We start from the raw sequence: 13,985 nt of genomic DNA, 5'->3' as shown, positions 1-13,985 counted from the left end.
TGGCCCTTGAAGCACAAACGTGGATGCCACCTGTCAAGCCTCCCAGTCTCGGGAGACAGGGGTGTCCAGGCTCCCTGCCCCGCAGGAGGGACGCTCGGCGGGCCCTCTGGTATGGAGCGACGCGGCAGACTGGCACCTGGGGCCAGGTGCGCCTGCCTTTTATGCACGACGTTCCATTCAGGTGAGGAATTCGGCCTGTTGGACGGGTGGTGGCGGCACAGCCTCACCAAGCCCTGCTTGCTCTCTGGGACCCTGGCAGCCCCAGACGACTCACCCAAGGAGGCTCTGCCTTCCCGCCTCTCCCAGCTCTCCCTTCCGTCTTCCCCATTCCCCACACCAGGACTCAGGCCAATTCTGGGCCACCTTCTGACCCACTCCCTCCTGACATCACAGAGGTGTTCCGTGCACTGAACAAGCCAGTTATTCAGAGGGAGGGAGAGTCAAGTTTGCTGCAGCTGGAGTATTTTACTTCCTGGCCCCCAGCTCTGAAGGGGGCAGCTTGAGAGGAAGGACAGCCCCAGAGTGGCTGGGGGGGAAGGGGGCTGGCGGGGGCAAGACCCAGCAGGGGCCCCAGGAGACTCCTGAAGTTGGACTGAGCAGGGAGAGCAGGAGGGGAGGGGCAGCCATGTGGACAAGTGTGACCAGAGCGTGAGAGCGGCTGCCTTCCTGTAGGGACAACTCACCCGGCTCAGGCCCATGCAGCAGCTGCTCTGCTCCAGGTCCAAGGACTCCAGCAGCTCCTCCACCGCCTACAGAGAGATGCCTCTGTCAGGGAGCCCACCCGGGGACTCCCCGCCTCCACGCAGGGCTTCTCCCAGTCACTCAGCCCTTCCCGTCCTCCGTTCGGTCCGCTATTTATTCAGCGAGCACTTTCGGTGGCTTCTGCAGCGTCAGGCCCCTTGCTGGATTCCGGGGATATAAAGATGACTGCAAGAGGAACACGCTATCTTGTTGGGGAGCGAGACAAGAAAATTGGTGAAGTACACAGAGGAGGAGGCATCTAAGCCAGACAAGGGAGCTGTGGAAGGCACTCGGAGGAGGTGTTGCTTGTGCCGTCTTTAGATACAAGTAAGAATTAGCCAGAGTAGGGGTGAGGGCATTTCAGGCAGAGGTACTAGCATGCGCAAAGGCCTGAAAGCATAAGACAGCAGGGAGCACCGAGGAAACTCCGAGTAGTTCAGTATAACTGGAGGGTGGGGCGGGCAGCAGTTAAGGGGCAAGTAGATAGGTGCGCAGGGGCCAAAGGACGTGAGCCTGTGTGCTCCGAGAGCCCCTGGAGGGTTCTCTCGGGGAGGCGCATGGTCAGATTTGCTCTTGATAGAAATCCCACCGGCACGTGAGTGGAGGATGCATGGACCCCTTAGGCAGGAATCCATAGGAGAGAAGGCTAGAGCCTGACCCAAAGGGAGGAGAGGAGGGGGAGATGCGAGAGACCTTAAGGAGATGAAGCCTTGCCCGATGTGGGGGAGGGTTAGACGAGAGGGAGGAAGCTAGGGACACATGGAGGTTTCTGACTTGTGTAGTAATTAGTTAGTGGTGCCATTCTCCAAGGTGGGCAATACAAGAGAAAGAGTAGGTTTGGGAGGAGATATAATCAGTTTGGTGTGAGCGTGCTGAGTTTGAGGTACTATAAAGGCGTACAGGTAGAGCAGCCCAGAAAGCAGCTAGATAGAAATGCACGTCTGGCGTGGGAGAGAGGCCTGGGCTAGAGGCATTGATCTGGGAGTCATCAATATATATGAGGTAATTGAAGTGATGGGCATGAATGAGGTTGCCCAGGAAGAGGGTGTAGAATAGAAAACAGATAATGGCCAAGGAGGGAGTCTTAAAGAAGAGAGAGACCTTTACTTCAGGGGGGTGTGAAAGAAGGGAAGCTTAGAGGGACCGAGAAAGAAAGAACGGAGAGACAAGGGGAAAACCAGGAGTGGCATCAAAGAAGCTGAGCAGAGAAGGTATCAAAAAGAACAGAGCTGTCAACAGTCACATGTTGGCAAGAAGCACAGAAAAGTGCCCATTAGCTCTGGCAACATGGAGGGCTTGGGAGGACAAGACCAGTCCCAGGTGTCAGGGGTGGCAACCAGGCAGCTACCGGTGGAGGAATGAATGGCAGTGGAGCAAGGGCAGCAAGAGGAGACTAAGTGTCGATGGTGCAGGGCACGAGGGAGGGTTGATGGAAGGCTCCTTTCTGAACGTAACGTCTGTGGAACGTTTCTCCACTGAGAGAAGAGCCGGCAGAGAAGGAGAGGCCGGAGGAACAGGAGAGAGAGAGACGTATCGCTGATGGAGCAGGTCTCCAGAGAGGCCAAAGGGAATTGGTTCCAAAGCACGGGAAGAAGGGACTGGACAAGGGGAGGGAGGATACCTCTCCCACCCAGACAGGAGGGCTGGGGAAGAAGGAGGCACCTGGAGAGGAGTGTACAAAGGCAGGAGGAAGTTGGAGCCTCGATTTTATCAGAGTTTGGAGGCAAGGTCCACTGCTGGGAAGGTGCAGTGGGGGAGGATTTGAGGAGAAAGACGGAGAATGGAATAGCAGAGAAGGAGCTCAGAACAGGGGCCAGGTAAGGATGGAGCATGTGGAAAATGGGGCCCAAGGGTCCAGTGAGCCTGGAGACCATGAACCTATAGGAATTCAAGTCCCTGCAGTTGTATAAATTTCTCCCACAGCCCTTTGGGAGCCCCAAGCCAAGGAGAGCAGACGTCCAAAGGCGGCCCTTCAGGGCTGGGATTGAGCAGGGAAGGTGCTATGGGAGGCTCAGGAGAGCTGAGCGTGAGGAAGGCCGAGTGACCGGAGGGCTGGACCATGGCGTCAAGACTGAGAGGAAAAGGAAGTGAAGTCAGAAGGGAATGGACAGAGCAGAGAAAATGGAGTGGGGTCCAGAAATGAGCGGTGATGATGGAGTCATAGAGCCGGTGTCCTGAGGAAGAAAGGGGTCAGATGCACAGGTAGGAGGCTGTGGTGAGAGATTTCAGGAGCGGAGAATTTCCAGGGATGATGAGGTGCTGGGTGTAGCCATGAGGGGGAGGCGGGAATGGAGGTCAAGGGTGAGAGAGAAGGGGGTGTGGGTGGGTCATCTATAGCCACACCAAGGTCACCCTGCACACTGGCAGGTCCTGGATGGAGAGGGTAGGGAGAAGGTCTTTGAGGCCTCCATCAGTGTGGGTCTGTGACTCGGGGGGCAGCAGGAGGCAGGGGGCTTCCTGCCCTGTCCTGCACAGCATTCTCTCTTTGAGGAGAGCCGTCCTAAGGCCTGAGACGCCTTCTGAGTCAGGCTGAGTGCCTGAGGCCAGAGCACAGTGCAGGAGGGTTCCTCGGCTCAAGGAGCCCTTTGGCTCTCTGAGGAGTTGCCTCTGGGGATCAAGGTGACAGCCGAGAACGGCAGGGAGACATCCCTTCACACAGCCAGAAATTCACCAACCTGGCTGACAAGGGGCCTGCCCTGGGAGCCTTAGGCTCACCCTGGCACCAGGAAGGTGTTGCCACGTCAATCTTCCTCCAAGGAGGGATGCCTGCCCCTCTCCTGGACAGCTTTCTGCTGAAGGAACTAGGCCCTGGTGTGGAGGTCAAGGCTGAGGGGCCCGGGTGCTACCAGTGGGGCACCCAAAACACTACTTCTAATCTGCCGCCCGGGAGGCTCTTGGGTGATTGTCTGGCTCACCGGAGAGCAGACACCCTCAGCTCGGGCCTTTAAAGCGGGTGGCTCTCCTGTGATTCCTACAGTCCGTCCGTGCCCCGGGCTGCCTTCCCCCCACCGCCATAGCCTGGCTGCCACGTGGCCCTGGCCTGGCCCTGGTTGGGCAAAACCAGGCACCTGACCCAGGGCCAGCCTGGCTCTCTCTAGGGGAGGAAGAGCAGCTGCCTGGAGGGGTCTGAGCAGAGGGAGGAGGGTCTGGCGGGGCCGTGGGGACCCAGACCTACCCGCTTTTCATCCACCACAATGTAGTTGCGCCCGTGTTTCTTGGTCAGGTGCGGGGCCAGGACGTCGAAGCGGCGGCGGAACTCAGAAAACACCATGTGGTCAGGGTAACCTAGGGAGAGAGCGGCCCGGAGCCAGGCCCGTCAGCCTCGCCTGCTCCCAGAGCCCCCAACAACCACTGGTGCCCAGGCAGAGTCACCTGAAAGGGAAGAGACTGCGGGGGGAGGAGAGCCCACGGTCGAGGTCGCCCCGGGAAAGGAGAGTGGAGAGGAAGGAGGCAGGGGCGACGGACAGGAGGCGGGAGGACAACCAGGCTGCCCCACGCTGGGACTGCGGGGATTAAACAGGGAACAGGTTCTTTTAGAAGGAAGCAACTTCCTTGTCAGTGAGGATGCAAATGGGGGACGGCTGACCACCTGGAAGGAATGCTGTGGAGGTAAGAGCCTGGATGACCCCTAAGATGCTTTCTAGCCTCCAGGTCTATGACTCCGTGATAACCCAGAGAAGGATGTCTTGAGGACTTAATAAGAAAAAAAAAAAAAAAGAAAAGAAAATAGGGCATCGGAGAATAGCAGAGAGGAGAAGTGCAAGGGCTTAGGGTTGGAATCCTGCCCTGGTTCTTGCTATCATGTGACCTTGGACCAGTCACTCAACCTCTCTGAGTCTCGGTTTCCTCATCTGTAAATGGGGGCCCTAGCACTTACCCCACATGGTAGTCATGGTGCTTAAATGGGAAAATGTGTAGAAAGCACAGGTTGGCTCACTTGGTGGGTATTCAGAAAGGGCTCCCTTCCTGCCACCTTCCTGACCTTGGGCCCTAGGCCCAAGGTGACCAAAAAGGCTTGTAGATTCCCTTTCCCTAAAGAGTGTTTCCTCTAACAGAGATTCCCTACTGTCTGGGCTTGAGGCTGGGGCAAGGTCAGGATTGTGGCTAGCGAGAGGTTACCCTGAGGCACCCCGAGGACACCAGAGCCCACGGCAGTGGACCAAGAGACCCACTCCTATGGAATCACAAGAATTTCAAGCCAAAAAGAGGTCTTAGACCGGATATAACTCAGCCTCCAGACGTGGAAACTGAGGCCTGAGAGGGGGAGTGACTGGCTTGCTCAGGGTCACAAAGCCTGCGGCTGGAGGCAGAGCTGGACTCCAAACCCAGGCTCCTGACAGCCCGTTGGGGGCTCGCTCCACCTCAGCGGCCTAGCTGGCTCTGGGAAGCCCTCCAACTGCGAGATGGGGCTGACGCATGTGCCTGATGATTGAAACAAGAGGAGGGGGCCACCGAGGGGCCAAGACAAAGTGAGCTGTTGATTGTATCTGAATTGCAATTAAATTGACGGGCCGGGATAGCAGGTCCGGACGCCTGGCATCTTAATTAATCATCACCCCATCGATGGGGGCTGGGGGCTGGGGGCTGGGGGAGGAGAGGGCGCCTGCTGCGGCTGGCCTCATCGATCTGCTTGTCTGAGTAAAGCACACTGATTCTGGTTCAGAGCGGTAACAATCTGGTTTTGAAATACTAAACAGCAACTCCTTACCAAGACGTGGGGACAGATCGATGATTTATTTAGAGCAGGGCTGGGAGCCCGTTTCCTGGCTTTGGCTGCTAAGGAAGTGACGGTGCCCCTGTGGAATGCCTCAAGGGGACCTGGCTGTGGGTCGGTGGGAGCCTGCATGCTCTTCTAGCTAAGGGAGAAAAGGGCGGGAAACCTGGCAATTCATAACTTTTCAGGCAAACGAAACCCTACTCAGAAACTGGTCTGTTTCGGTCAAATCCTGCTCTGCCACTCACGCGCTGTGTGACCTTGGGCAAGCTACTTAACCTCTCTGAGCCTCAGTCACCTCATCTGGGGATGATACTAGTACCTACATCTCATGAAGTTGTTGGGAGAATTAAATGAGTTACTGTGTGGGACGAGTTTAGAATAGTGTCTGGTATACTGTAAATGCTCTAAGGATGTTAACTACTATTGTTATCGTCCTGTCTGGCCCCTCGTCCAGATGGGTCCATAAAAAGGGTCTGTCTGACCTTTCTTGGGAATTCTAAGTTCTTCAGAAAGATTTAACACTTCATTTCTCATTGCACGGCTGGCCCACTCTCAGAGGCAGTTGCTCCACAAGGACACTGAGTCTGCTGCTGTGGGCAGAGCTGACCTGTCCAAACCAGGGAAGGCGGAAGGAGGGAGCTGTGGGAACAGGGCATGTGGGCTGGGCAGGGGAGGGGATGAGGAGGGCTGGAATGTGGAAGGGAGAGGATGGTCAGCAGGCTGGCAAGAAAAAGAGAAAGGAACAGACTGGGCTGGAGAGATGCAAGGAGAGACCGACCCCCAGAGGAGGCAGCAGCAGAGATGAGGGATCTAGGGCCAGTCGGAGGTGGGGGGGAGCAGCACCCCTCCAGCCCCACAGGCCCTGTTAGGGAGGTGGGGAGGGGCAGGGGCAGCTCTAGGAGGGAGAGGTAGGAGTTGAGAAGGAAGGGGCCCCACCTTGGCGGTACATGCGCACGGCATCAAGCAGGCGGGAGCCTCGAAGCTGGGCGCGGAGCAGGGGCACGTCCAGCTGCAGGAGCCCGGCCTCGCAGTGGTCTCCCGGGGGCAGGTCCAGCTCACTGCTACAGCTGACTCTGCGGGAGTGGGCAGAACGGGGCTCCCCCGCCCAGCCCTCTGCCACAGGCAGGAAGCAATGCACGAAATGCAGCTTTGACTTCTTGATGGTGTCAATGAGGGCGTCCTGCCAAAGGGGAAGGGACAGCCTTCAGTGGGCTCTGACAGCCCGAGCCAAGAGACCAGGGACCGGCGCCAGCGTCTCCACTCTGTGCAGGATGGCAGGTGTCCCACCCCCGGCTGGGCAGGACGTGCTAAGCCTGGACAACCCTGCCCGTACTAGGCCCGGGGGGCCACGCACAGCAGGTAGCACTGCAAGAGGACCCCACCAGCAGCAATCAAGGTGAGTGGGCTGCTGAGTGAGCTCTGGGGACCTGAGTGTGCCCAGAAGGCCCCGGCCCCCTGCCAGCGGTCAGGAAGTGCCCCGGGGCCCGCACTGGCACACTTACCACCTGCAGCCTAATCTGGATGCACAGGGACTTCTTCTTGACGGCCGCCATCCCCGTGGTGAAGGTCTTCCGCATGCTGGTGGCCCGGCGCAGCGCCAACTGCGAGCCGCCCTCCAGGCCCGCAATGGAGCCTGAGAGCACCGTGGCGCTGCCCGCCCGGCCCAGAAACAGGTTGCTGATGATTTTTCTGCCAGAGGAGGAAAAGGAGGGAAAGAAGTCATATTCAGGCAGCAGTAGAGGCCGTTCCTCTTCCCAGCTCCTAGGTCACCGTGGCCGGGGGGCTGGGTTATCTGGGCTGGGGCTGCACGTCTCACGCCCGACAGAGACACTACAGAGAAACCCTCAAACAGCAGGAAGAGAAAACCGGGGTGGGTGGACGGAGTGCTGTTCTTACTTCTGGGAGTCCTGCAGGAGCCGGGGGGCGTTCTGGGCGGCCGGGTTCTGCTTGGTGTAGCTCAGCCAGCCGGCCGTGTTGTACTCCACCCAGTTGGTGCCATGGCTGTGGCCCAGGAGAAAATGGTGTGGTTTGCTGCTGTGCAGGAGGGGGCTTTGGCCTGAGGGCGGGGCAAGCAAGGTTCAGGTCATCGGGGCACAGGTCCCCCAAAAGCCCATGGATTCAGTGAGCCCCCCAGGCAGTGCCGACTGGACCCATATATATATAAATGGGTTCTCAGGAGAGGAAGCAGAGGAGCCGCCCTCCAGGGTTGCCACCTACCTTTTCGGTCACCTTCCTGGGGGCCATAGTAGGAGAACAGGCGCTCCAGGAGGGCGTCCTCAGTGGCCCCTGGCACCAGCACCTCCTCTTCCAACAACCATAGCAGGCCCTTCGCCTCATCCGTGTGGGCCAGCGAGCGAACCTATGCAGAAGGAAAGAAATCCCGCAGTGTCACATGGAGCTGTGTGAAGGGGGCTAGGACCTGTGGTCCCGACCGCACACCATAAACATGCTACACAGATACACATGCTACAGCTCCTGCCACTCATGGCTGACATTCTGTGGAGCAGGTGGCCAGCAAGGAGAAAGAAGGGCCAGAAAGAGATCAGAGAGAGAAGCCCACAGCACAATATGACTCCTAGGACCCGTGTCCTAAGTCCCCAAAGACTGAAGGCTTCTTATTGACGCAAGCTCACATCCAGAGCCTCTCCTCCATCCTCAACCCCTTGGAGATCAGGGGGGCTTGGGTGAGCCCCGCGTTGCCCTCACTCTCTGGGCATCACCTCCCACGCAGATTAAAGGAGATGAGGTCTTTAAGGCCCTGAGCACAGGGCATGGCCCAAAGGAAGCTGTCAACAAGAGACAGCGGTGATTAATCCTGGTTCCCCGCCCGAGAGGGGAGAACCCAGAGAGGGCTCGGAGCACTGCAGGTGGGGTCACTACAGGGTCATAAACTCAAGTGCCAAAAGCCTAAGACAGTTGACTTAATGGCTGTGGCAGCCAAAATGGGCAGAGCTGGGGTGCCTGGAGAGCAGGTGTCCCCATCTAAAGGGAACAGCCACCACTCAGGAGCAGCCAACTGCTGTCCTGGAAGAACGGTGGCCTAGTGTTGGCAAATCCTCCAGCTTTTCAAGAGAAGGCGGAAATACTGAATTCTGATTTCTAATTCCCCATGCAAGCCAAACAACCAAGTGTGAAGGTGCCTTTTTTATGGAATTCCCAGGTCTTCCTTGGGCAAGGAGGACTCTGGCCTGGCCTCTAGGGACTGGGGACAAGAGAAGTAAGAGAAGTGCCCTTTTCCCTCTTTGACCCAAGCTGCCCAAGGGAGTCTGTGTGCTGACCAGGAGGACACAGAAGGTGGCCGAGGACCGATGGGCAACTAAGGCCCCCGAGCAGCTGGAGCTGTATGGCAGGAATGAGCAAGAAGCCACTGGATGGTGAGTGGCAGGCTGGGCACTGAGGGGCTCCCGTGCCCAGAGGTGGAGCTGCCCGATGCCAAGGCCCATCAGAAAGGGGAGAGCAAAGGAGGGAAGGGATGGCCAAGCCCCATTCAAACACACTATCTGACCCACCGCTGCTCCTAAGCCAGCCGGGTCAACTTGCCCACACCTCCTGGGAATGGCAAAGGCTCTCGAGGGAGGCCTTGGCAGGGGCCTAGGTGTCAGGAAGAAAACCCAGCTTCCCTGGGGAGTTGTGGGACTTGGGCACTTGAAGCACTTGTCCCGGGGGACGCTCGCTCTCCCGGGGCCCCACCCCCTGGGCCAGGGCCTTCCCGCAGGGAGGCGGGAGAGAGAGGTGGGACTCAAAGCAGAGGAGGGAGATCAGCAGCCTGGCAAAAATGCCAATTCTCCAATAAAGCGCCTTATGCAGCTTCCCTAATTGAAGACAATGGCCAAATGCCAAGCGCTCACCAGGCAGCCAGTCCCCCAGGCAGCAAGGTGCCCAAGACGCTTGCCCAAAGGGTGACAAGGCCCGTCCCCAGACTGAGCGGCGAGGACTCACACCCACACAGCCCCTCAGTGGGCATTTTATATCTGGGTACTGTTTCTGTGTTTGGGTGAATGCCACCTCCTCGCCCTGCTCTGCTAGGCTGCACCGGTCCTCCGCTTGGGGACAATGGGAGGGGATGACTGTGTCCTCTGGGTCCAGCCAGGCCCTCACCACTGAGGAGGTGGTAACAGGGCTCCTGGCAGACACACTGGAGGCACGGCTGGGACAGGGCCTGAGCTCAGACACCCGTGGGTGGTGCTCCCCACTGCACCAGGGCAGAAGGAAGTGCCACCTTCCCGGCCAGACTGGCTGACAGCTGAGGGAAAGGGCGCACAGCTCGAAAGCGCTTGGTGTCTGGGCCTGACTGCTGGGCCCCCCAGCCCATAGTGTCCCCATGCAGCAGCAGCTCATATGGGGAGGGCTCTACCAAGGGAGAGGAATGGGAAGGGCAAGAAAAGGCCAGCCCAGGCCCTCCCTGGAATTCCTACCAGGGACTGATGGGAGGCCTGGTCCACGGCGGCCACAGAGTCACCTGTGGCTGGCTCCAAGTCATCAAACGCCAGCTCGATGTTCTCCTAGGAAGGAAGGTGGGGAGGTAGTGAGCACAGGGCCGTGTGTGGGGTGCAGCCCTAGGAGCAGGCCAGGTGGGGACGCTGGGGTCAGCAAGTCCAATGTCCCATCCGAGCAGGAGCTCCCCTCCAACAGCCCGACTGACAGATGCTCACCACCTCTCAAGGCACCGCATTGTGTCTTGGGACAGCTAACCTTCTCCTAACCTCCTTATACAGCGAGCTAAAGTCACGTACACACTCCTGTCACTCCCACCTGCTGGTTAGGCTGCGTGGAGTTAGCCCACTCTCGATTTCACACACTCATCCTTGAAATACTTGAAGACAACTGTCATTTTCCTCCTGAATCTTCTCTCACCCAAGATGAATATTCTCCCCAGCTCGTTCAACTCACCTCCACTTGAGGTAGGATTTCCAGATCCATCCGGGACACCCTTTTATGGGGGCAGGGGGGCTAAATAATCAGTCACCATACCAACAGCTCAGGAGACAGGGAAGGCCAGGCCCGACACACGTGGAGGCAGGAACTGCACGGTGGCAGTTCACGGGGCCTAGGCAGGTGCCTTGAAGGTGGGCAAAGAGGGGCTCCCAGGGACCCTGAATGCATCTTCAGCTCCTTGGAGAGCAAACTCTCCATAAAGAAAGAACGTAGCCTGGGCAGGAAAAGCGTCCTGCTCCAGAGACCACAGCGGGACATAAATGTCAGAGGGTAAAGGGCTGGGAAGGGAGCAGCCAGCAGGGAAGGGGGTACCTTGCTGCGTCCACAGATGCCTCCCCCCCACACTGAGGGTGCCAAGGCCAGAAGGTGAGCCTGGGGGTGTTAGGCGGCAGGGGCAAGGTCAAGTGCTACCTCCTTGTATCTTTCCAACTCCTGCACAAAGGTGCGCTCGTGGAAGAGCCTCTGCAGCCGGTCCTGGGTGTAGTTGTGGCACAGCTCCTCAAAGGAGGCCCCGCGGGCCGACCCACCCTGCTCAGGGTTCTGGAAGCCGGGAGTGTCCACAATCATCATAGAGCAGAGTGAGTGCTGGCTGGACTTGAGAGCCCTTCACAGGGAGAGCCTGGGTCAGAGCTGCCCAGGGCAGTGCCCCCGGTGCCCAGGTAGCTCACCCTGCCCCCATCCCCATCCCCACCCAGGTGCCCAGGACCCGTGGGGAGGACTTGCCTCTCCTGCCTGCAGGGACAGTGAGCCCTCTGCTGGTGGAGGATGGCTCTGCCTCAGCAATCACACAAGCCCAAAGGCATCAACCCCACCTTTGTCAAGGCAGCAAGATGAGAGCTCCTAGGCCCTGCCTGGCACTCACCTGTTCACCAGGGAGATGAGAAGCATGAAGAGCTCGCTGTAGAGGCCGGACGCCATGCCCTCCAAGCACTCCAGTGCACTCAGTTTGGGGCCTGTGGGCAGGAGGGTCAGTTCTATCTCCAGGTCCCTGGGACTCCCCACCTGGGTGTGCTCCCTACCCACCCAGGCCAAGGCAGCATGGGGCCCTGGGGCTGGGCCTCTCCCCCTAATGGGAGCATCTATTCACCCCAGGAGTTTGCCCACCCGAGAGATGGCAACGAGCCCAGGAAGAGGCCTCCAATCACATCCAGCAGCCAAGGGGCTCGGGTACCTGTGCCGTCCCCCAGGCTGCTCTCCTCGGGGCCCTGGCGGAAGGAGGTGGAGCGCTGCAGGGTGCCGCCCTGGTGCTGGTGCTTGAAGATGGCCGAGGAGAGCTCTTCCAGGCTGCAGCCCAGCAGGTACGCGGCCTTCTGGGCCCACTCGTGGCGGGCAAACTGCCTGCGCCCAGCTATGGGGTAGAAAAAAGGACCTGACGTCGTGGGTCTTCCTCCTTAGACTGTTTGCTGACCACTGTGCCCTTCAGCTCCTTTGCGCCCATAGCACTAGGGAGCAGGCATCTTCCAGAGGGAAAAAAAACGAGCCCTGATGACACCAGCAGGGCTTCAGGCAAAACAGGGAGAGCCAGCAGCTGCCAGCGCTTCCTGTGTCCCTTGGGGTTGGAGAGAATGAGCAGGTCCTAAAAGAGGAGGTAACTCCACACTGCGGCCACCAGGGGGCTCCCAATCAGCTGCAAAAACCCCTTTAGAGGGCTTGGCTCCAGGCGCCAACGTGGGGAAGGACAGAGCATGAGCCAGCCCACCTAGGATGAACACAGAACTGCCTGTGCCTGGTGGCAGAGTATCAGGAGAGCACTGGTGTCTCCCCCTTCCTTGAACGCATTAGGACCCTCCCGAATGCGTCCGCCAGGGGAGACCGCAAACATCCACTGTGGCCCAACAGTGGAGAGGCGAGGAAAAACTGCAGGGGAGAGGGAACAGCCCACGCGGGCAGACGCGCCTCAGCCGACACGTGTCTAATCGCGGCAATTAGGGAAAGCTAACAAGAAACAAGGTTTTACCTTCGGCAGCTTCTGTAAGGCAAAGGACCAGCATGCAGCATGCAAAGAAAAACAGCATGTTAGCAAACAGTCATCAGCTGAGCCTGCCAGGCCCAGTGGAAGGGCCCGTGGGGGTGGGGCTTTGGGAAGATGAGCAGGAGAGAAAACACAACCCCATTCAGACTCAGAAACACAAAAACACACACGCGTGCCCGCACACACTCACAGCCTCAAAGGAGTATGTTTATGGATGTGATCACACTGACACACAAGGGAAGAGACCTGCAAAGACTTTCTATCACACACACATGTGCACACACCCTCCCCCCCCCACCCCAGAAAATACTGGAAGCTCTGAGGAGGTAACAGACACTGCTCAACAAGGTCCACGTACTGACGCACCCAGAGCTCTCCACCTGCAGTCAGCGCTGAGTAGGGTTACAGGAAACCTGCACTGTTACCTCCTTGGAGTGAAAGAACTTCCTCAAGACACAGCCACACAGCCACCCACCTGCCCACCTACAAGTGTGGAGACAACTTCTTTAACTCAGAGTCTGCTTCCTCTTTGGCAGGGATGTAACCTGCTGGGATCATAAGGAACCTAACACCCAGACTCATGTTCCTCCATGCACCCACCCACCCTCCCACCCACCAGCGCTTCCTCACTCCTGCTGACAGCCTGGGGCCCTTCACATCCCAGAGGAAGATGAAGCCAATGCCCAAGGTGCTGTTCAGAAGCACCATCCCTTTCCCTAAACCGGAGGAGAAAGGGGTGAAGAGGAGCTCCGAGCACCTGACCATCAATGGAATCTCAGAGGAAGGCAAAGGAGCTCTTCCAAGCCAGACCAAGCTCCAGCCCTTCACAAGACCCCAAGCACTGATGCTGAAGCTGCAGCCCATTCAACACCACGGTGCCTGCTGCCCCCTAGTGGCCTCTACCCTGACATGCAAGAGGAAGAGGCACCTACTACCAAACCAGTGGAGAGAGGGGAAGATTGAGGGAAAACTGGCCTTGGGAAGCCCCAGGAAGCAACACACCCTTCCCTACATAAGCCCCATGGAGGGCATCCTGAGAGATTCCAGGATCTGAATGCAAAACAGGTAGAAGCAGCTATTCCTGGGACTCTGAGAAGCCCCACTGCCAGTAAGCACCCTCTCCACCCTCAACCCTGGGGCTTCTCCCAGGCCAGTGTCCTCTGCTATGATAGAACAAGCCCAGCCCCCAGAGAGAGACCAGGGCAAGCACCAAGAGGGGGGCAAGGTGGCCCCTACACCCCAGGACGGGGTCAAGGTCAGTTACCCGCTTGCTCCTCGGGGGCCTCTGTCAGAAAGGGAACAAGAAGGGGAGTTATTCCAGGGGGACTGCTCTGAATTCATGCCCTTCTCTTTCCCCTCAGCCTCCAATCCCCCAAGCCCCCTGCTCTTCACAGCGCTCCCGGTCACTGCCACCTCAGTCCAGGCCTCTGGCCATCCTTGGCAGAGATGCTTCTCCGGGGGTTTGGAGACTCCTGCTCTGATGAAGGGGACGGGGAAGAGGCACAAGCCAAAGAGGGGTGTCTGATAACAGGTGAGTCTGTGCTGGGCCAGGACAAACTGGGAGTGGACTGGGTCCCCACCAGCTCTCCCAGGTGACCCGCTAGGCTGTTGGGATCCACT

At 58.4% G+C, this 13,985-nt stretch overlaps 1 protein-coding gene across 11 annotated transcripts in view; it reads right to left on the bottom strand.

Moving 5' to 3' along the window:
* MYO18A (myosin XVIIIA) overlaps positions 1–13,985 on the bottom strand; it is a 95,168-nt gene that overhangs the window by 27,476 nt on the left and 53,707 nt on the right. For 8 of the 11 annotated variants that reach the window (XM_029210616.1, XM_029210619.1, XM_029210621.1 and 5 more), the window contains 12 exons: positions 13,630–13,650; positions 12,351–12,362; positions 11,565–11,741; positions 11,256–11,346; positions 10,805–10,997; positions 9,874–9,960; positions 7,676–7,817; positions 7,355–7,514; positions 6,961–7,147; positions 6,395–6,638; positions 3,917–4,026; positions 684–749 (listed from right to left, as the gene is read on the bottom strand). In XM_029210616.1, coding sequence (XP_029066449.1) covers positions 684–749; positions 3,917–4,026; positions 6,395–6,638; positions 6,961–7,147; positions 7,355–7,514; positions 7,676–7,817; positions 9,874–9,960; positions 10,805–10,997; positions 11,256–11,346; positions 11,565–11,741; positions 12,351–12,362; positions 13,630–13,650 — 1,490 coding nt within the window. The remainder of the gene's footprint in view (positions 1–683; positions 750–3,916; positions 4,027–6,394; positions 6,639–6,960; positions 7,148–7,354; positions 7,515–7,675; positions 7,818–9,873; positions 9,961–10,804; positions 10,998–11,255; positions 11,347–11,564; positions 11,742–12,350; positions 12,363–13,629; positions 13,651–13,985) is intronic. The other 3 variants (XM_029210620.1, XM_029210617.1, XM_029210618.1) reach the window with 2 other exon arrangements.

This window comes from Monodon monoceros, unplaced genomic scaffold (assembly GCF_005190385.1).
Source record: "Monodon monoceros isolate NGI ecotype Baffin Bay Population unplaced genomic scaffold, NGI_Narwhal_1 Super_Scaffold_9, whole genome shotgun sequence".
Classification (NCBI taxonomy): Eukaryota; Metazoa; Chordata; class Mammalia; order Artiodactyla; family Monodontidae; genus Monodon; species Monodon monoceros.
Note: the sequence above shows the minus strand (reverse complement) of the source record. Positions and strands in the feature narration are given on the sequence as shown.